The sequence below is a fragment of the Nothobranchius furzeri genome, chromosome 11 (genome assembly GCF_043380555.1).
Source record: "Nothobranchius furzeri strain GRZ-AD chromosome 11, NfurGRZ-RIMD1, whole genome shotgun sequence".
NCBI classification, from domain to species: domain Eukaryota; kingdom Metazoa; phylum Chordata; class Actinopteri; order Cyprinodontiformes; family Nothobranchiidae; genus Nothobranchius; species Nothobranchius furzeri.
Window position 1 is genome coordinate 49,101,098 of NC_091751.1, and position 22,907 is coordinate 49,124,004.

The window sequence follows — 22,907 nt, forward strand, 5'->3', positions numbered from 1 at the left end:
ACGATCTGAGTTTTGAACGATTATAAAAAACAAAACAAGCCGATTATTTGCTCCTCCCGCTTGCGTTGCCCTGAGTTGCAAATGAAGCGCTCCTCCACAGTGTTGCCAACTTAGCGACTTTGACGCTATTTCTAGCAGCTTCTCAGACCCCCTTCTTGACTTTTTAACTTACAAGTACCTAGTGAACACCTCAGAAACATCTCTGGTAACCCTTAGCTACTTTCTGGATAACTGTCGTCGACATTTCCTGCAGGTTAGCTAAACACTCCGCGTGCGCTCCGGACCATTCTTCAGGACATTAGGAAAGGGAATGATGTAGTGATGTGTTGGTCGCTACAGAAACGTCTCTCAGAGCCGGCTCCCTGTTGGATTAACCAGAGTGAGTGACACACACACCGCACCTGCGGACTCCTGAGCTGCTAAAAACAGCTAAATGTGCACGTGCGGCGTGCTAAACACACGTGCAGCTTGCCCGATTGCTGTGAGACCGGGTTGGGGGGTGGGGGGTGCAGCTGTGGTTGGGACAATTATTACATTAACTTGTGGACTTGTAAATAAATAGTTTATAAATAAGGTAGAAATAAGTTCCTCACGCTGATAAATAATAACTAATCTCTCTGAGGACACGGTGCTAGTGCACGCTCCTACAGCACCTTGACACGATTCAATACATGTTATGCAACATTTTGTGAACATCAATTTATTTGCATGTATTTGTTATAAATGCCACTGTATAATTCTTGCTGTCAGTATTTGCAAGATATTGGTATTTGGGTCTGTACTGGTTAGACTTAAATGAGTTAAACCAAGGTCTATAACCCTTGGGTCATAGACTATGAGCTATAAGTATATTAGTCTTTTTATCCTGGGAATCAGGAGTTCTTTTAGTGATCATCTTGTTTCTTATTTTTGTCCTGATTGTGCCCTGAGCAATTTTATGACTGAATAAAAACAAATAAAATCAACATAAATTGAAAAATCGTCCTATATAATCGTGATCTCAATTTCAGTCACCATAATCGTGATTATTATTTTTGCCATAATCGAGCAGCCCTACCAGCAGGTCAGTTTTAATATATTTTTTGTATTTATCTTGCGGGCCACATAAAAATGCTTGTGTCCGACACATGTGTTGTACTGTAATTTAATTGAAAAGTAATTATGGGTGTTTCAACCACGCCAGTCATGTACTTTGAGATTTATTAGCTTGTAAAAGTTTTTAATTAGCATGACTACACACCAGAAATTGGCACGCCGCTTATGTGATGCCACCACATAATCTCCTCTCCCCAAAGTAGCTGCTGCTTACCAAATGACCAGATTTATGGTGGTTCTTTCCTCCTGTGGGACGTTTGATGAACTTACAGCCCTTTTCCCTCAGTTTTCTCCGTGTCTGGTTCGATGCCGTCACTTTTGTGAAGCACATTTGTAGTCCTGGACTTTCATACAAAACCTAAAATATAATTTCCCCCGTTGGAAAATAAGCGCTTTCTTGATATCAAAATGCTTCTTTAAAATTCACGGACATCATATGTGAAATCCATGGCACAAAACTAGCGGAATTAGAAAATAGCGTTTTTAGCCCCGTTGACTTGCATTAATTTTTTCGTTCTTCCGGGGACGAAGTAGAAGGGCATGACTTAGGCTCTCTATTGAGACCATATCACCCAGCCCTACCAGCAGATAAACAAAATTACTATAATAGTCAACAGGAATATTTGTCTTCTGTATATTCATTCTGGGAATATGTGGCTCTCATAGCAGCAGGCCTTTTTGACTTCACATCCAATCATACCACAATTTATTTAAAATAGCTATCAGATATCAAATATTGACTGTTGTGCTTTTTGTTTAGCTCAGAGCAGTGTTCCTCCTCCTTTTTAATGTTTTTGTGGCGGCAATGACAGAAAGATCTCAAAGTTTGATCTGAAATTTTAGAAAAGCATGTAGATGTGAGGCTGATTAGTTGGCGGCGACTCTGCGTTCTTTCAGTTTCACTCCAAAGAAAAAATCTACTGATTTCTTTTCTGTATTACTGGAGGGAGGTATTGTAATTATCCTAGATGTTCACATATAGCAGGCAACTACACAAAATGCTGTTTCCACAGTTTTAAATAATCAATTTAAGCTAACAATCTGTAAAACTTAAAGTGAACATGGAGAAATCGGACATCTATTCTAAAAGCCCACGACTTAATTTTTAGACTATTTGAACTTAAATGCCCTTTTGAAACCACTTTTCCCTGCATCTTGGTACCAGTCATGGCCCATGTGAATTCAAAATTATCTCTAAGTACAGTCATGACCAAATTAGGCTTTTGAGTGGGGAGTATCTATCCTAGGGGAGCTAGAATTATTACTTTGGGTTGAGGCCAACTGGCAACAGGCAACAAATTTCCCCGAAACACCAACAGCTTTTTCTGGTTTGTTTGCCACCAGTTTAGTTTCTGTTCAAAATGTTAAACATCACATTTCTCTAAAAAGGTATTTTATTGTTTTAATGAAACGCTTTCTCTTTAAAATATGATATGTAGTCGTGTTTGTCATTGTGTTTGATGGATTTTTAATTTTTTCCCCAGATGAGGAATCCATTAAAAAAATCCGAGATCTGCGAATGAAAGCAGAAGACTACGAAGTGGTTAAAGTTATTGGAAGAGGTGCATTTGGAGAGGTTCAGTTGGTAAGTATTCGAGTCCGATATAACACACACACACACACACACACACACAGAACTGCAGGTGAAGACCTGAGTCACTTCTCACATCCTTTTTGTTTTTCAGGTTAGACACAAAGCCACGAGAAAGGTGTACGCTATGAAGCTTCTGAGCAAGTTTGAGATGATCAAAAGGTCAGACTCTGCTTTCTTCTGGGAAGAGAGAGACATCATGGCTTTTGCCAACAGTTCTTGGGTGGTTCAGGTATGATGTGATGACAAAACTCCTAAAATACTTGTCATTTTTTTGCTTTAACATAATGTGGACAGTGATTTTTCTTTTTCATTTTGTAGCTCTTTTTTGCATTCCAAGATGACCGCTACCTCTACATGGTGATGGAATACATGCCTGGTGGAGACTTGGTTAACCTAATGAGCAACTTTGACGTCCCAGAGAAGTGGGCCCGCTTCTACACCGCTGAGGTGGTGCTGGCTCTGGATGGGATCCACTCTATGGGCTTCATTCACAGGTGAAAGGCAGCATCGACCTTATTTTACACTTTCCAGAGCAAATGTAGGCACAGTATATGACAAAACAAAATTACTGTTGGCACTAGTGAGACATCGTTTTTTCCAAAATATGCATTTTTTTCGTGAGCCATTACTTCAACCAGGAAGTTAGATGCTTCGATTCGATGAAACCCAACACTCAGACGCAGAAAAGGTGGCTGAAATGAAATGGTAGCAGGTTCCCGGCATGAATTATTGTCCCAGTCTGTCCCTGACACATCACCTGCCAAACTTTAGAATCCAGCTAGTGGTTAGCAGTTAGCTTTTTGATTGTACTTATAGCTCTGGCCTATCCACAGGGTAGTTTTAACATTAGAAGGGCACCAGTATGATGAAGTATTTCATCTGAAAACCCTCTCTGGTACTTGCGGTGGTTTAACAAGTAGTCTGTGAAATCACAGTCACATTCTGGCTCAGTTTTTGAGAGCTCCTGAAGATAAAGTCCAACCATTTCTGCAGATTAAGCTCTTCTGTAACAAGACTGGACAGGGATCCTGTTCCTCTCACAGGCATCCATCCATTCATCCATTTTCAGCCGCTTATCCGGAATCGGGTCGTGGGGCAGCAGCCTAAGCCGAGAGGCCTAGACTTCCCTCTCCCTAGCTACCTGGGCCAGGACCTCTGGGGAATCTCAAGGCGTTCCCTGGCCAGCCGAGAGACATATTCCCTCTGGTATGTCCTGGGTCTTCCCTTGGGCCTCCTCCCAGTTGGACATGCCCGGATAACCTCACCAGGGAGGCGTCCAGAAGGAATCCAGACCAGATACCCAAGCCACCTTGCAGGCAAAAATCCATTTTTGGGTTCTAGGTTTCATTTAAAATGCAGACTAGATAAGAAATCACTTGTTCAGAATTGTGGAGATTCAACTCCCTGCTAGCTACACAGAGAGATGGGGTGTTAGTGTTTACAGTCCAGGAGAGCAGGGATCTGGATTTGAGACTACCTGATTAGGGTTTTGTTGTGTAACTGGCTGGCTCGCCATTAAATGTAGCGTTATGGATTTATGCTCTTTTATGAAAGAGAAACCATGCTACGTATTAATTCGGAATATTAATTTTAATAAATCAATAACCAAATTTTATATTGTTCAGAAGACTCAAAGGTTGTTTTCATCCATAAACTGCCGATAATATCTGAGTGTCTGTGTTTCAGTTCAATGAGGAAACCAGTTTGACGTTTAAAAGTTTTAATTCTTCAAATTAAACTAATGATTTCGAAATTGACAAACAGGAAATGCAATCAACATTGGTAACTTTGTGGGACAATCTCTTTAACAGTTGATATGCTGTTCTGGCTCAAATAGACCTTCTGATGAATTTATGAAGATTGGGAATGTTGTGATGGTGAGAGTGATATGAGATGGGATGGATGCGTGCATCTGATTTTGCTTCAGGAAGAAACAGGTGTCTGAGTGAAAAGTGATGGTTTGAATAAACTTAGGCTTTTAGTTGGAAAAGATGCATCAAAACGCTAAACACCGTGTTCTGTCTCACCGAATTCTTGTGGACCCTCTTTCGGATCCGGGCCGTGGAGGATGTTGTGGTTCATCCGGATGACACCGACGGCTGACAGGAGACGAGGTGTCGAGCGGACCCGGTCCAGAGTTGCCCTCGGTACACGTTGATGGTAAAGCGTTTTGTCGACGCGCTTTCTTAAGTTAATTCACTCAGAAATCAAAAGACTCAGTAATGAGTCTGCGTTAGAAGTTGCGATTCAGCTATTCTGCCTGGCTTGGCAGAAACAGCGTGAAAGGGGGGAAAGAACGAGCCAGCCGGCTCTGCCCCCCCTTTGGTTTTCAGGTCTGTTCTCTCTCGTTGTCCAACACGAACTGAATCAAAAGACTGAAAACTTACCAAAAACCTTTCTCTTCTCAAAGCAAACGTGCGTCATCAAATGTGTCTGGAGTTTACTGTGAGCAGGTGTGTGTGGATGTGTGTGAATGTTTGTGCTTGAGTGTGTGTGAAGGTCAGTAACAAACATTCTCAACATTATTTAAGAATGGATTCATTAAACCATTATAATTACCCCAAAGCTAAATAGTCATTCATTTGATTAATCACATTTATAATGAGCAAAATGATAATGGTTACTTTAACATTAAAATCAAGAAAAAGAAGTTTAAACTTTATGTTTTGACTTGGTCTGGGTACAACTCATGTAAACACATCTTCTGGTAGACTGCAGGTGGCTGATGTTATGGTTTCCTCCCAGACTCGCTGGCGTTCAGGTCTTAATCTGTGGGTGAAAGTTCTCAGCGACCCAGCTTTGACACAGCTGAGTCCAACACCACAATTGTGACAGAAAACCCATATTTCCTCACGTTACATTCCCCCCTTTTGTGACGACATGGAGGTCAAGCAGAGGCCACCTGACGTCACAACCACAATAACGTGATGTACTCGTAAAGGTAGACATCCCAGATGAAGGCAGGAACGATGAAGCGTCACCACAGGTCTCGTGTAGAAGGGAGTCTATCCTGATCAGATGATTAAGGCCAAAACTGTTGCAATCATTGTAAAGTAATCCACTTAGGGAATCTTGAAAGCAGAGCTATTTCAATAGCAGTTAATTTTCATCAGCAATAATGCAAAGGTATGCAAAGGATAAGCAGCTCGTGTGCCACACGGAGCTGGGCAGGTGATGTATTCCCCAGGCGTAGTCCAGGCGAAGTCCAGCGCAGACCTCGACCCATCTCGAACCACGACCGAAGCCCCATGCGACAGGAAACCAGTTGAAGGATGGTGAAGACGACCCCTCTGATGGGATGTAGTCCATACGAGCTCGGAGAAGGAGACAAAGTGAGACAGCCCACACGATAGATAGCATTTGATGCAAAACAAAGAAATCAATCAAAACCTATCTATGGGTGCCTCTGGGAAAATGTGGGTGCCTTTTGTGAATTATCTAAAGAAGAAATGTACTGCACCCTGTTCTACGTGTCATGTAAAAACGTGATGCAGGGAAAACACAAATAAAAGAAAGTAAATCCTAACTGATATGTGAAACTCAGCAGGCTGCATTAATTAAAGGCATATATATAAAGGAAATAATCATGAAAATGAAGGGCAAATTGGCTTGTGGCCCTTTAAGGGAAATAGTAACAAAATAAAATTAACTTTGTAATCAAATATAATCATGCTACACAAAGCACTAATAAAAAGATAGAGATGTAAATCAGTTCTAAAAATGTAAATCAGTAGGTTAGTAATCCCTAAAGATGTGAGTTAGTAACAGGACCCTGGCTGGAGGCAGGTAACCTGAAAAAAAAACCCAAAGGATATCACATTTGTTAAAAATTCATCCCACAAACGAGAGAATTTGTAACGGTCCACCAGTCAGTGGAAAAGAATCCGGTCAGAATAGAGTCGGTCAGAATAGAGTTTTGAATCTGGTATTGCGGACCCACAGAGACACGAGTTTGGACGTATCTGTGGGAGCAGGCTCATAAGCGATTTGGTTATCAAACTGTTTGTATCTTGTGTTACGAACCCACAGGGAAACTTGTTTGAATTTACCTGAGGGTTCCGTTTGGAACTGGAGCGAAGCTGATGGTTTAGCTGTTAGATCAGAACCTGATTTTACCTGCTCAAAGTTGTGTTGCAGCTTAACGGAGGCGACTTTGTTGTGATCAGAAATAGTAGTGAACTGGAAATGCGAAAATGATGCTCGCAAAGCGGGAGGAGGCTCCCCACCCCCCTTTTGTTTCTCAAACGTATGCCGTGTCTGTGAGACAGGAGAAGCATAACAAAGAACAGTTCTTAAGCTCTTAAAAGCTCTATTACCAAGAAGATGCACATTGTCACCTGAATCGTGCTGAAAGAGTAGGTGTTCAGATGTCCAAAGACCTGGAGGTGTTGGACTTGGAGGTTCTGAAAAGGAGTGATCCAAGGATGGTTGTGTCACGGGTGTCAAAGCCAACCTAGCCATGTTTAGAATCAGATACAGACATGATGCTAGCTTTAGGAACATGGTCTGTCCTGAAAACTGAAGCCAAGAATACTTTATTCCCAAGAATGATGGAGGTTCCCACACTGAATCAGAAAAACCCGGTTTAACCAGAGTATTTACAGACTGACTAGAACTCCGCCCCGTAGAAGGTGCAGCACCTAACTCCGGGTCGGAGGTCAATGTTGTCAGCTGAATTGGTGGAAGGTCAGTGTCGATTTCTGCAATGACCCGCCCGCTCGGAGGAGGCGTTCCCCCGAACCGGCTGAAGTCCGCAACGGAAAACTCAGAGCCACTCAGCACCTCCCCTTTGTCAGGAGGGGCCCCGAGCAGAGCATCACTGCACGCACCTACACCTCCCGGGCCGGGTTGCCTTCCCGAGCCCGTGAGAGAGGTGTGCACAGCAACCACCGAGCCACCTTTAATATCGCCACTGACCACAGGACAGCTGGAAACCGCAGGGTTTTCTGTGTCGTCGCGGTCACCTGTAAGAGAAATCACAGGAAAGAGAGCACAGAGGCCCGAGACTAAGTCACACCCCTGTGAAAGGAGAAAAGAATTGGCCACCGTATTAGCAGAGGCCACAAACTGAAAAGTGACAAGGTCATTCACATAAAGGTCAAGATGTCCGGGCACAAACCCCTTAAATGGCATGGTAGCTCCGTCCGGAGACCACAAGTGTTTCACGGCGGCTGACGTTTCCATCACGCCCCGATAAAGAAGCTGGTTTGTGCATGAGGCGGACTGACGAGTAAAACAGACCTCTGACTGAAGCGGTGGGTCACAGCCTGAAGATTTCACACCCATGCTGGAGAGATGTTCAGCCTTTAACATGGATGACAGAGGAGAAGCCTTAGGAACCAAAGGATTAAGCACAACCTGTTTGTCAGAGAGGTTAACCATAGGCTCAAGAGATTTATTCAGCTTAAAAGCAGCAGAGAAAGTGTTGTTTATTTCAAACCTTGATGTTGATGGTGGGTTTTTGACCCCCTGGAAGAAATAAAAGTAAAGAAAAAGCGTTATGACTGTAAACAGCATGCTGCTCGAATTCACGTCATGAATTGCAGACCAGAACCACCTCCGACCCAGTGCAGCTGGCACCGAACCGCAGCCACTAGTCCCCACTGCTCCCGACCGGCGGCACCCGCCTAAAACGGGCCCGTTCGGGCGGGCGGAGGGACCAGCGTTGCCCAGCCGGTGAACAGTCTCCTGCGTCATGGCATGTTCTGGAAGCAGAACGTCAGAGAACCCCACACCAGGTGTAACAGTGCAAGAAAGATTTTGTCGTGTCTCGTCCATCTCCCATTAAGTTCAGAGCAACTCGCGTTTTTACCTTCTGAGCCGACGTAAAACTCTGGGCAGATTCCTTAATATGTCTCACACAAACAAGGACTGTCCGTAGCCTACTTAACTTTATGACACAGGGTAAAACAAGGAATCGTTGATAGAGAAATGAATACACACAACTTCACAAGATGGAAGAAAAAGGCATGGATCCGAGCAACGGAGGCTGTGAAAGCCGACCCGATCACCGGTCCAAAATAAAAATAATAAAAAAAATAATAAACCCTACGCTGCCGAGATGCTATCAGACGGACAAACGTAGCAAAATGTAGATTCTACACACCGTAGCGATTTACAAGAACCACCGCCAATGCGGGTTTTGTGAGGACACAGACTAACTGTGTCAGAAATGGTATGACAATCTAACGGGACGCATTCCCTTTTTGTCTAACTGTGGTGCTAGCTTAGCTCTCCGGCCAGGTCTAGCGTTCTTTGTCTGTAGCGACCAGACTTAAACTTTCCCGATTAACAAGTAGGCATCTCGCCCCGCTTGTAATACGGACTTTAAAAAACGTACGCAATCTGAATGCAGTAACGCGTGACGGCCATAACCCGGCTTACGACGTTTACCGTGCAATCAAGCAACAGTAGGTGCCTACGGGCATTCCGTTCAGATTCCGTTTCTATAAGTCGCTCATGCAATGGAGATATTTTCCACAATAGCTCGCCCACAGTGTCAACACACTGAGACGAAAGGTGTCCGAGAATTTAGTCTCGGTTCTGAGGTTCGGAGAATTTAGTGAGCGGAACAATTTCCGGTTAAGTTCAAAATAAGACATCAAAGTGAAACACAGAGAAAAGCGTTGTTTGTAGCTTTTAGATGTAAGAAATCAGACATATCGCAGATATAGAAGACTGGATACGCTCGCCATTAAATGTAGCGTTATGGATTTATGCACTTTTATGAAAGAGGAACCATGCTACGTATTAATTCGGAATATTAATTTTAATAAATCAATAACCAAATTTTATATTGTTCAGAAGACTCAAAGGTTGTTTTCATCCATAAACTGCCGATAATATCTGAGTGTCTGTGTTTCAGTTCAATGAGGAAACCAGTTTGACGTTTAAAAGTTTTAATTCTTCAAATTAAACTAATGATTTTGAAATTGACAAACAGGAAATACAATCAACATTAGTAACTTTGTGGGACAATCTCTTTAACAGTTGATATGCTGTTCTGGCTCAAATAGACCTTCTGATGAATTTATGAAGATTGAGAATGTTGTGATGGTGAGAGTGATATGAGCTGGGATGGATGCGTGAGTGCATCTGATTTTGCTTCAGGAAGAACCAGGTGTCTGAGTGAAAAGTGATGGTTTGAATAAACTTAGGCTCTTAGTTGGAAAAGATGCATCAAAACGCTAAACACCGTGTTCTGTCTCACCGAATTCTTTTGGACCCTCTTTCGGATCCGGGGCGTCACCTTAGGATGTTTCATCCAGGGCACCTTGGCTGGCAGAGAAGACAAAGATGCGCTGCGACCCGGTCCAGAGTTGTCCTCGGTACACGTTGATGGTAAAGCGTTTTGTCGACGCGCTTTCTTAAGTTAATTCACTCAGAAATCAAAAGACTCGGTAATGAGTCTGCGTTAGAAGTTGCGATTCAGCTATTCTGCCTGGCGTGGCAGAAACAGCGTGAGAGAAAGGGGGGGGGGGGATTGAGCCCATGGGCTCCGTTCCCCGTTAGCGGTTGTTCACAAGTCCTCCCTCTCTCGTGGCCCCACACGAACTGAACCAAAAAGACTCAAACTTACCAAAAACCTCTCTCTTCTCAAAGCAAAACATTTGCGTCATCAAATGTGTCTGGATTTTACTGTGGGAAGGTGTGTGTGAATGTTTGTGTGCTTGAGTGTGAAGGTCAGTACCAAACATTCAACATTATCTACTTAAGTGTGGATTCATTAATCCATTATAATTACCCCAAAGCATAAGAACCATTCATTTGATTAAACACATTTATAATGAGCAAAATGATAATGGTTATTTTAACATTAAAATCAAGAAAAAGAAGTTTAAACTTTATGTTTTGACTTGGTCTGGGTACAACTCATGTAAACACATCTTCTGGTAGCTTCAAGGGCAACCTGCTGACTTCATTATCACTTGTAAGTCACATTGGACAAAAGCGTCTGCTAAATACATAAACAAAAACACAAAGAGAGAGGAGCAGAGCATGATGATGAAACAATGCCCCATCCAGTCATTGCAATAGCAGAGCTGAAGAAAAGCTAAAGCTTAGAGAGCAGAATGCACGCACGAAGCCTAAAAACACTTTGAGGTGATTTTTATTAGGACATAACAATATAGCATGGTCAAAAACTCAAAGTAGATTTTGCACGATATAGTTCCTAATTGAATATATATATATATATATATATATATATATATATATATATATATATATATATATACAGGGTTTTTCCTGGCTCAAGTTGCGGCAGAGGTGGTACCATCCTGACCATGCGCCAGCACATGCATACTGCCTCACTTTTTAAAAGGCAAAATATTATAAAAGGCTCAATAATATGCATTAGATTGGTGTTTAGTTCCCTTTTTCCCATCTGATATTTATAGTTAAAAATATTTTTAAATTTTTGACCTACATTTTAGGTTTGTATTAATAACACTCTTCTTAGTCAAAATAACACAAATATATCCAGTAAAATATAATGCATGTCATTAACATGCATTTGTATTGGAAATGGTAATAACATTTAATTTCTGCTGCTAACAGTGTAAAGGTGGAATGTCTATTATGTACAGGTTGGCAATAATCTAGTTAAAATTATGTTCAAAGATAGAAATGTTTGTGAATTATATACTACAATGGCTTGCCGTACTTCCTGCTTCTGTGTGCAGCGGTTCTGATCCATAGCGCTGCAGGATAAACAGGATGGTGGGGACTTTTCATCCGCTTGTAGAGTTTAGTCTTTCTTAGTTTTACGATCATCATTTTTTTTCTTCTGTGCACCACTTGATCGTGAGACAGCTACCCCTTAGCTTTAGCATTAGCCAATCTGCGTGTAGCTGCACTTTTGATCCCAAACTCTGGACCGGTTCTGCCTTTGTGCCTTTGCTGGTTTCTGTATTTTCTTCCACTGCATCCAGGTTACCACACTGTGCACCAGTAAAAAGCATTTTTCTTACACGTAACTTACTTTTGTTCAATAAAATTCTGGGGAAAATAGAAATTCAAAGATGTTGCACCAGAGCTACGTTTAAAAATAGGCAGACACGCACAGACAGTTTTTGTCGTCGCACTGTACAGCCCTGCTCTGATATGGACGAGCCTGGGGGAAATCAGGAAGTCAATAGAATAGTACCAACCATAGATATGTACCAACTAGTGAGAAAAGCAATTTTTGATATTTGTCTGCAGCGGTTTTGGTGCTTTTCGGTGCACCGCTGCTGATACAGCGCCTGTGTAGTGGCGCAACGCTGCCACTGCAGTTAAAATAACATCCATATAGCTGGGGGCAGAGTGAAATCAGGCTGTGGCGGCCGCCATGCAAATTTGAATGCAGGAAAAACCCTGTATATATATTGTTTACTTGTCAACAGATTTGTTATAAACATTTGAACACAGCTGGAGCATTGGCAGGCTTTAGATGTTTTTTATTTAACAGATTTGATCTGAAAGAGCTGGTTTTATGGAGCTTTGTCTGATGATGTGTTCTTTTACGTCAACAGAGATGTGAAGCCTGATAACATGTTACTAGACAAAACAGGACACCTAAAGCTGGCAGACTTTGGGACCTGCATGAAAATGAAGGAGGTATCAGTTCCCTTAAATGTCTTGATAAAACTTATTTTAGCTTTGTTTTTATTGTGATAAAAATGTTTCAGGCACTACTAAATTTGAAGGAAATAAAGTTTTGAAATATATAGCAGAGTGCTAATGAGCTGAGTGACTTCTCCCTGTCAGGATGGTATGGTACGATGTGACACAGCAGTGGGAACACCAGACTACATTTCGCCTGAGGTACTGAAATCGCAAGGAGGAGATGGCTATTATGGCAGGGAGTGTGACTGGTGGTCTGTCGGAGTGTTTCTGTATGAAATGCTCGTTGGTAAGTTGCTAATAAAGAGCTAACGTAAAAAAATAACATTTTCTTTCAGTGGTTACCATGTTATTTACATAGCTTGTTATGTGTGCAGGAGATACGCCATTCTATGCAGACTCACTGGTGGGGACCTACAGCAAAATCATGAACCACAAGAATGCCCTGACCTTCCCGGATGACAGCGACATCTCCAATGACGCCAAGAATCTAATTTGTGCCTTTTTGACAGACAGGTTAGAAAGCAAGAGACTGTCCTTTGTTTAGGCACGTTTGACCCTTAAAAAAATAAAATAAAACCCATAAAGCAACACTTCTTGTCACTGAAACATACATTTGCATCATGTAGGGCTGCTTAATGAATCAAATTTTAATCACAATTACAATTTGAGTTTTGAACTATTATAAAAACAAAGCAAGTCAATTATTTACTCCTCCCTCTTGTGTTGCTCAGTTAGCCTGGCCTGCCAGATGTCTCCTCTGTTTAATTCTGCACAGAGAAAGTTTGGTAACTCACAGGCAGAAAGGCACATGAGGGGCGGGACTAGGCAGCTCAAAAATAACCAATCAGAAAAAAGACGGAAATGTTGACTGTGCCGCGCGACACTGTAGTTTTTTAGCCGTAGTAAAAAAAGGCATCTGGCAACGGCACAAACATCTTTTTTTTTTAATTATTTTTTAATAGAATAAATGTTTTTAGTGCTTCTACTTGTTGTTTTAAAGACATTCGAGTCATTTAGAACAGAGGAAAGAGCCGCAGCGAACTCCGACGCTGCCTTCATTGTTTATGAGAAACGGAGCGTCGCTGTGTGTGATGTCCGCGACGCTGTCGTTTTTTTTTTTTTAGCTGTAGTCAAAAATGGCGTCTGGCGACAGCACAAACATCTTTCTTTAGAAGAAAGGCTTTTAGCGCTTCTACTTGTTGTTTTTTTAAAGACATGTCCAAGTCATTTAGAACAAAGGAAAGAGCCGCAGCAAACTCCACTTCAGTCGCCATGTTTATGACACACACTGCGTTATGGTGTGACGTACGCAACTCAGCGCTGATTGGCTTGATTAGAAATCTCAGGGGGTGGGGTTATTTGAATAGGAGAGTTTCGAGACCCTTTCTCTGTGCAGAATTAAACAGAGAAGTCTGGCAGGCCAGGCTAGCTCAGAGTTGCAAATCAAGCGCTCCTCCCACAGTGTTGCCAACTTGGCGATTTAGTCGCCATTTCTAACAGCTTTTCAGACCCCCTTCTTGACTTTTAAAATCCTAAAAGTACCTAGTGAACAACCTAGAAACATTTCTGGTAGCCCATAGCTACTTTTTGGATAACTCGTCGACTTTTCCTGCAGGTTAACAAACATTAAGCTTGCTCTCCGAACAATAAAAAAGGGAATGATGTAGTGATGTGTTGGCCGTGAAAGACATGGCTCTCAGAGCCGGCTCCCTCTTGGATTAGCCAGAGTGAGTGACACACAATGAGACTGCAGGCTCCCGAGCTGCAAAAAAATGGCAAAAAGTGCACGCGCAGCACACCTCCGATTGCTGTGCCTGGGACAATTTTTACATTAACTGATGGGACCCGTAAATAAATTGATAGAAATAAGTTCCTCACGCTGATAGTTCATCTCAGAGCAACACGTTGCTACTGTACACTCCCCTACATGAACATCACTAAAGCATATATGTTTATGTTTTAAATGTATTTTATATGATAAATGCACGGTATAGCTAGCTATCAGCATTTGCAAGATATTGGTTGGGTATTTGGGTCTAGGTTAAACCTGAGCCTATAGCTTTTGGGTCCTAAAATATGAGCAAGTGTATTGGCCTTTTTATACTAGGATTCAGGAGTTATTTTTGATGAAAATTTAGTTTCTTTTTCTTATTTTTTTCTTGTGCCCTGTGCAATTTAATGACAGAATAAATAAATAAATAAAATCAACATTAATTTAAAATTAGTCTTAAATAATAGAGAGCTCAGTTTAAGTCAAAAATAATCGTGATTATCATTTTTGCCATAATCGAGCAGCCCTAACATCACGTGTGTCCCTACAGGGAGGTTCGACTGGGTCGTAATGGTGTCGATGAGATCAAGAGACACCGTTTCTTCAAGAATGACCAGTGGACGTTTGAGAATATCCGAGACAGTAAGGGCGGTCTCACCGTTAAGATATCTGATTATTCCAATTCCGACTTTGTTTGGCAGACTGGACTCTGTTATTTCAATCGTGTAGCCAGTGATCGTGTTTTCCATTTGACCTACTGCAGACAGTTGCAGGAAATTCTTGCAGACAAGCCATTCATTCAGTATCCTTTCCAAGACTAAATGTGGTTCCTGCTCTGAGTAATAATTGGCAGCAGAGCATTTTTGAAGCCAATGATGGGGATGCAGTTAAACACAAATGTTAATGCGCTGGGATTGCTTCTATAGCAGAGCGATTAGAGATGTAGAGCTAAATCCAGCAGCTAGTCAGTTCTTTAGTGGCTTTATGCTTAATTCTTCACAAGGCTGTAGTCAGCATTTTACTTCTGCCCACTGCAGTTGTTGCAGCAGCAGAGCAGATCTGCCAGCATACTGTAGCTTAGTACTGCCCCTTGTTTTAAACAGAGATGTACATTACTGCAGTTAGAAGGAAAGAAAATATGAAAATAAAGGTTTAGAGTCCTTGTTTTTTTTTCTAATTTCTCTAGTAAATTAGTTGTGCATCGTCTGAGTTGAATAAAAATATAAGTTATATATAAATTTGTAAGCATTTCAGTTAAATAATATAATTATTGTGGGTTAAAAAATCTAAAAATGCTCGAATCCTTAAAGAAAACAATCCCAAAACAAACACTATGTTTTTGGATAGCACCGACCGCAGCTGTTCGTGATTACGTTGTGAGCAGTCGTAAAGGTCGTTGCGATTAACCTCCAGTGTCGTACGCAGCTGCTGCTCCTGTGGTGCCTGAGCTGAGCAGTGACATCGACACCAGTAACTTCGACGACATCGAGGAGGATCGGGGAGAGGTGGAGACCTTTCCCATCCCGAAGGCTTTTGTGGGAAACCAGCTTCCATTTGTCGGCTTCACGTATTACAACAACGAGCAGTGAGCTTGTCTGACTCGGACACGTTCTTCACTCCGCTTCCTGAAGCTTTTATTTCATCTTCGATGTCTTTAATGTCTGCAGTGTTTCACGCCGCTCCACCTCCAAAAAACCCAGCGATAAACATAGTAGTTCTACAAAAGAAGACAAGAGTCATGTGAGTAAAGCTTTACCATCGCGTTAGGTGGAAATCTGTATGATGTCTGATCTTTTTCATCTTGATAAATAAAATGTTTTTGCTTTGTTTGTAGCTGGAGAGTCTGCAGAAACAAATCTACCAGTTGGAGAAGCAGCTTCACAGTGAAATGCAACTAAAAGATGAGTTGGAACAAAAATACAGGTCTGAATTACACCTTTAGTTCTCATGTAACACGTGTGTTTGACATATAACATATGTTTTTTGAATAAAATATGTTTTTCCTTTTCTGCATGTAACCGGATTACAGGATACAATAAGATAATTAAAAGAAAAAATAAACAAATGGGCCAATAATTAGGTTCGGGGAGAATTGGAGGTTGTTTAAGAATGACTGGAGTCACGGGTATAGCATGAAACGGTTTATATACTAAATTTTAATAATAATGGGAAATATAACACATAAAGATAACACACAAAAACAGATGAAAACAATCGACAATAGTAAAATGGTCGGTATGAGATTTGATCATATGAGTCACAAGTCAGCCGGCGTCAAGTCAAATCCCCACGCTTGGGGTGAAAGTCAGAGTCCGGTGGTGCGATTTTTTCCTACCACACCGTTGAGATTGTTCACAGAAGAGAGCAGTCTGCTCTTCAGTTACTTGAGATGTCCTGGTTCGTTCAGTGGTTAAGGCTCGCCATCTCCCTCGTCAGGAAGAAATCCAGTTCTCGTTCCAAGTGAGTGATCATAGGAGTCGGGATCAAACCCAAGGAAAAAAAAAAAACCCAGCCTGTAAACAACAGGACTGTTAGCAAGTTGGCATCGACCCTTCTCGTCACATCACAGCATAAAGTCTTACAGACTTAAACAAATGCTTCACTCTATTGGCATAGCCAATCATGTTTGGGTTCACAGTTCAACTAACATAACATCAATTTGATTGTCTATTAAAATAATTCTCAGTAGCTCTGGAAATATAATTACATATGACAACAATTGTTCAGCTCAATAGGCTCAGTTAGATTCTATTACTCTACACTATTCAACAAGAAATACATTCATGACAACAAGGATACATTTAGTTGTGTTTCTATACAGCATTGTGACACCTTGTATATCTGTAACACAATAAATAAATAAATAAATAAATAAATAAAATGTTCTATAACAAAATTCAACAAAATATAAATTCTGGTCCTTTGGTCCACCTTTGTAAAATAATTCCTCCCTAATCAGTTAGCTTTTATTTATTTTTATTTATCTATTTTTTTTATTATTAAATGTTTGGTTAAGGGACGCATTGCTAATTCTATGGTGTTAGCTATAACGCCCCTGAGGACCTTGTACATCTAGGCCGTACCACCATTAACTGGCGGTTTGAGCCGTTAACTCCTGGGAATCCCATATGCCCTACCGCCGTTAACTGGCGGTTTGAGCCGTTAACTCCTATATGCCCTACCACCGTTAACTGGTAGTTTGAGATGTTAACTCCTGGGATCTAACGTCTAGCAGCCCACTGCTGTCACCTCGGTTGCTGTAATTAGCTTTTTGAATTTAATAATTTACTGAATTTAATCTCATTCACTCACCAACGCGCTCCAACGGTTCCCTCCTACAGAGGATTGGTTCACTCTGTCGTCTCCACACAAATCTATAAGAATGGAATTAATTTGATAAGCTATTTAAGTTTCCTTTTTTTTTTTAAGTTGCATCGTTAGCTTTTTCTCTTCTTTTTTCTTTACTCACCGCGTTGGTTCCAAGTTCCTAGCTCTTATTAGAAGGAGTCAAGTCCGCCTCTCCCTCTATCTATGCGGCACCCAAATCAGGGTTCTTCACGGCCTCGACCGTTGTTTTTTTTTCTCTCTCTCTCTCTCTCTAACCGCTCAGTCTTTGCTTTCTGTATCTGCGTGCTGCACAGCCGTTTGTCTCTCCTCTCGCTCAGCTGCGTCGCACGGTTTTATTTCGCGGAGGCGGGACTTATTTCTCTCAGCCAATGAAATTTCAGATTCCCACCTGGACCAATAGTATACAGCTTTCCTCTTCTGTTTCTGTTAGGGATGTTCAAGATTCTTGTTTTAACCGATGTTTAATATTAAACTCGTTATTTTAGTTATTCACCCTTCCAATAATTCATTATGAAATTATCTATTAGTTAATTAGATATCTATTAATTAGTATTGTTAATTTCCTTAATTTATATTTTATATTTTATCTAAATTGAGGATGGATCATATTAGTAAGCCAATTAGTTAATACCTCATTAAGGTTCTAGCTTCTGGGTTACATCCTCCCCCATTAAATATCATGCACGTCCCTGTGCATTGTTTCTACGGGGTACACAACTTCTTGAGTAAGAGAGTCAATAAAAGCTTTATTAAGTCCTTGGAAAAGGGACCTAACTACGGTCACTAGTGGATTGCCCAATTGAGAGTAAGTTAGTCTTTGAGGAGGCTGACTACTTCGTTCAGATCTCCTGACATACATCTCTGGTTGCACAGTATCATGCTCATCCGTTTCGGTTTGATTCTCAACTGAGACAGGACGAAGTGAGCTCTCTGTTTCCGACAGAGCTGATGAGCTATTCTCTAAGACTTTGGTCTTTTCAGATGTATGTGTCTGATCGTGTATGATGGGTTCAAAACTTACATCACGTTGCTGCGACTTTAGGACACCATCCAATTGAGGTAGGTTTGTGTTAGTTTCATCCCCCGTTTCTACGTCAGGTAAGTATACTTCGTTTTTTTTCGTTTTTTCAGGTAAGTATGTTGCTGCTTCTTTCACTCTTTCAGGTAAGAATGTCGCAGTTTCACTCATTCTGTCAGGTAAGAATGTTTCGGTGTTGATGCCTTTGTCAAGTAAGGACAATTCAGCATTTTCATTACCAGCTAAGGTTGGTTCCTTGCGATCCCCTGTGTGTAAGGATAGTGTGTTTTGTTGTTGAATATTATTTACCGGTCCTGAATCTGCTATGAGTTCCCTATTTGGCAAGGTGACCGCTATTTGATAGGATGGTCGGTTTAGCACTTGTGGAAGATCAGAGTAATAAAACTCATCTACCTCTTCGTCAAGTGGCTCATCTGGGTCAGGTTCTAAGGCTGAACTCTGTCTTGTATGAGGTCTGCTAGGTTTCGTAACGCGTTCTGTTTCATTTTCTAATGAAGAGAGAAAACCACAAGGCAGTAAAAGATCTCTGTGGAGTGTTCTGTTGGGTCCTTCTCCGTTCTCTGGTTTTACAGTGTATACTGGCAAGTTTTCCATCTGTTTGAGAACTATATACACTGTTTGCTCCCATTTGTCTGCTAATTTATGCTTTTCTCTTAAGCGAAGATTTCGGACTAAAACACGATCTCCCACACCTAGTGTGGACTCACGAATGTTTCTGTCAAACCGTTCTTTGTTCTTCCTCGCTGTTTTTTGAGAGTTTTTTATGACAATGTCATAACTCTGTTCCAGATGACTCTTCAGTTCTTTAACATACTGAGAATGAGTTATAGAGGGCTTGTTCAAATGCGGTAACCCAAAGGCAATATCTATAGGCAACCGAGGCTGCCTACCGAACATTAGCTCGTAGGGAGAGTATCCCGTCACGTCATTTTTTTGTACAATTGTACGAGTGAGTAAGTGGTTTTACAAAATCGCGCCAGTGATGTTTCTCAGTGGCTTGTAAAGTTCCCAACATGCTGAGTAATGTACGATTGTACCGTTCAACGGGGTTGCCACGAGGGTGATAAGGGCTCGTTCTGACTTTACGGATACCAAGTAAAGAACAAAGTTCCTTGATTGTACGTGATTCGAAATCCCGTCCCTGATCACTATGAAGACGCTCAGGAAACCCGTAGTGGACTAAAAAATGTTCCCACAGGTTCTTCGCGACGGTGGTGGCTTTCTGATCTTTGGTTGGGATGGACACTGCATACTTTGTAAAATGGTCTGTAATCACTAAGACATCTTTAGTGTTCTTACTGTCTGGTTCTATGGAGAGAAAATCCATGCAAACTAACTCCATAGGTCTGGTGGTGGTAATACTCACCATTGGAGCAGCTTTGTCAGGGAGGGCCTTCCGACGGATACATCTTTCGCAAGTTTTAACTTTGATTTCGATATCACTAGCCATTCTTGGCCAGTAAAAACGGGACCGAATGAGATCTGTCGTACGTTCAACCCCAAGATGCCCCATATCATCATGTAGGCTTTGCATGACTGTTGAACGTAATGAATCAGGCAAGACTAACTGCAATGATGTCTCTGGTCCTAATTGGCGTCTCCGGTACAGTAAATCATTTTGAAACTCAAACCGTTTCCACTCTCTAAAAAGGTTAAGAACCACCGGGGGTTCTGCAATAGTATCAGTTGGCGGTTTATTGTCAGTCATAAGCAGCTGAATGACTCGGCCAATGGTTGGATCTTTCCTCTGCAAGGAGACAAGGTCAGCATGGTTATACTTGGGCACAGCAAAGAAACTGTCACTATTGTCTTCCAACTGGAATAGGTCTGGAATGGCCGCTGCAGACATGGCAAGTGACTGAACTAAACCACAAGGAGAATCAGTCTCATCCAAGACCATGTGCTTTTGGCATGTTGCCTTCACTGCTTCGGCTTGAAGTTGAAGCTCGACTTCTTTGACAGAGGATAAAAGATGAGATCGGAACTCATCTAGTCGTTGGCATTCCTCAGTGAATTTTGAGTTGTCTTCAGGTTTATCATGCAGCCTCCTAGACAGGCCATCCGCGTCAACGTTCTGTGTACCTGCACGGTATCTGATGTCAAAATTATAGGTGGACAACGCAGCTAGCCAACGATAGCTCGTTGCATCGAGTTTTGCCGTTGTTAAGAGGTAAGTTAACGGATTATTATCAGTAATGACAGTGAATGTGTTCCCATACAAATAGTCATGAAACTTATCTGTTATGGCCCACTTTAAGGCTAGAAACTCCAACTTGTGCGCAGGGTACCTAGTTTCACTAGAGCTTAAACCGCGACTTGCATAAGCGATTACCTGTGTGACACCGTTTTGCACTTGGTATAGCGCTGCACCGAGTCCGGTCGTACTAGCATCTGTGTGTACTAGATATGGGAGTTTTGCGTCAGCGTAGCCAAGAACTGGCGAAGTGGTAAGTTTTTCAATAATAGTTTGAAAGGACTTCTCACAGTCTTGGCTCCAACGATTCCCAAAGGGTTCTTTGGGGTTCAAGTACTTTGATCTACATGGTGGTGTTTTAAAGTTTTTCCGTTTGGGTGGATAACCAGCCGTGAGAGATGTTAGTGGCTTGACAATATTTGAGTAATCTTTAACGAAGCGTCGGTAATAACCGGTAAATCCTAAGAAAGATTGGAGTTCCTTCAAAGTCTGAGGCTTCGGCCATGTTTTGAGTGCTTCCACCTTATCTGGATCGGTTTTTATGCCATCTCGAGATACTATATGTCCAAGATAACGCACAGATGTCTGGAAAAAACGACACTTATCTGGTGATAGCTTGAGTCCGTATTCTCTAAGCCGTTCAAGAACGTGAGAAAGTCTGGTTTCGTGTTCTTCCAAGGAGTTGGAAAAGACGATCAAGTCGTCTAGGAAAACTAACACTTCCTTCAGATTAATGTCCTTCATACACTTTTCCATAACCCGTTGGAAAGTGCTTGGAGCATTTGTTATTCCTTGTGGCATACGGTTAAATTCATAAAACCCAAACGGGCAAACAAAAGCAGTTTTAGGTTTATCCTTTTCACACATCTCTATTTGATAGTAACCTGACTTGAGGTCCATCACAGAAAACCACTGTGATCCAGCGAGAGCAGAAAAGGACTCCTCCAAGTTAGGCAGGGCATATGCGTCGCGAATGGTTTGCAGATTAAGCTTTCTATAGTCTATACATAGACGTACCTCACCATTCTTTTTCCGAACTACCACTATTGGTGAGGCAAATGGAGACTCCGACTCTCTTATTATACCGGTTTCCAAGAGGGCTTCCAAATGTTTTCTCACGGCTTCATAATCATGTGGATGGATCGGCCGAGATTTCTGTTTGAATGGGGTCTCGTCTTTTAAGTTGATGTGATGTCTTATCTGTTGTGTATGACCAAAATCAAGATCGTGGTGCGAAAACACATCGGAGTAAGTGTTAAGTTTGTTGGTGATCCTCCCTTTCCATTCTTCGGACAAGGGCGAAGTACCGAAGTCAAAACTGAGAGGAGGGTTTGAAGGTGAAGTCTGTTGCTGCGAACTACACGCCGCAAGTACTTTCTGATCACTTTTGTCAGGTTCTGGATATGGCATAACACGATCGGCTTTAACTAACTCAGCGATCACACAGTTAGTGGGTAATGTGATGTCATGGTTAGTTTCGTTTCTTAGTACAACAGGTACTTTGTATGGACCATGTGAAGGTAAGGAAATGAGGCAACAGTCTACAATTATACCCCCTGGTAGAGAACCATTGGTGGGTTGTTCAATGAGTGCATAAGGCTCATGCTTGTTTTGGCTGGGTTGCATAAACCCTTCTAGTAACAGTTTTTTATTTGCAGGGAGAACTTCTTGGGTTCTCCCTCGAAGCTTCACCACACCAACTCGTCCATCTTTGCTTTGTTTTTTTCTGACTGCTAAGGCTTTTAGCACGTGTTGGTACCCATAAGAGAGTGCCTTGGAATCAGGTAAGTTATTGGCAGACAATTGCTCATACAAAGGATCGAGTGTGTTTGTGCCAATGAGTAGTGGTGTATCAGAGTTTGAACTTATATCCGGAACCACTAACGCAAGGGTAGGTAACTCAAGTCCAGACTGATCGAGCTCTTTTGGAAATGTGACACTTATCTCTATGTATCCTAAATAAGGAACTGCTTGACCGTTTGCGCCCTCGACTTCTAACAGATTACTGATGGGTTTAATTGAGAGGTCAGGTAAGTGTTCTTGGTAAAAAGAATTGGCAATGGTGGTTACCTGGGACCCTGAATCCAGTAAACAATTACATTCAACACTGTTAACTGAGACTGTAGCTGTGCATCGCCCACCCACTAATCTTTTGGGAAGTTTTGGCACTGAATGAGCATGAACTGGCTTGCAAAAAAGTCTCTCTGTCCTTTCCTTAGAGGGACTTGGTTCTACTTTAGCACCTATCTGTCCCACG

The 22,907-nt window shown here is 41.8% G+C and overlaps 2 protein-coding genes across 5 annotated transcripts in view; one reads left to right on the forward strand and one right to left on the reverse strand.

Annotated features, from left to right (window-relative positions):
* The window catches only part of rock1 (Rho-associated, coiled-coil containing protein kinase 1), a 61,433-nt gene that overhangs the window by 23,011 nt on the left and 15,515 nt on the right, over positions 1 to 22,907 (forward strand). For 3 of the 4 annotated variants that reach the window (XM_054741353.2, XM_054741348.2, XM_054741358.2), the window contains exons 3-12: positions 2,580 to 2,680; positions 2,781 to 2,918; positions 3,008 to 3,183; positions 12,205 to 12,289; positions 12,440 to 12,584; positions 12,673 to 12,811; positions 14,620 to 14,711; positions 15,495 to 15,654; positions 15,737 to 15,809; positions 15,904 to 15,992. In XM_054741353.2, the coding sequence (XP_054597328.1) occupies positions 2,580 to 2,680; positions 2,781 to 2,918; positions 3,008 to 3,183; positions 12,205 to 12,289; positions 12,440 to 12,584; positions 12,673 to 12,811; positions 14,620 to 14,711; positions 15,495 to 15,654; positions 15,737 to 15,809; positions 15,904 to 15,992 (1,198 nt within the window). Of the gene's footprint in view, positions 1 to 2,579; positions 2,681 to 2,780; positions 2,919 to 3,007; positions 3,184 to 5,944; positions 6,022 to 12,204; positions 12,290 to 12,439; positions 12,585 to 12,672; positions 12,812 to 14,619; positions 14,712 to 15,494; positions 15,655 to 15,736; positions 15,810 to 15,903; positions 15,993 to 22,907 lie in introns of those variants that run through there. The other variant, XM_070541648.1, reaches the window with a different exon arrangement.
* LOC129163519 (uncharacterized) lies at positions 6,836 to 8,692 on the reverse strand. The gene is made up of 2 exons (XM_054741410.2): positions 7,027 to 8,692; positions 6,836 to 6,946 (listed from the first exon to the last, which is right to left on the reverse strand). The coding sequence occupies exons 1-2, from the start codon at positions 8,465 to 8,467 to the stop codon at positions 6,930 to 6,932; spliced, it is 1,458 nt and encodes a 485-aa protein (XP_054597385.1). The 5' UTR covers positions 8,468 to 8,692; the 3' UTR covers positions 6,836 to 6,929.

Bases quoted from the DNA above. Each gene is read 5' to 3' on its own strand.
- LOC129163519 (XM_054741410.2), bottom strand. From the start codon at position 8,467: ATGGACGAGACACGACAAAATCTTTCTTGCACTGTTACACCTGGTGTG.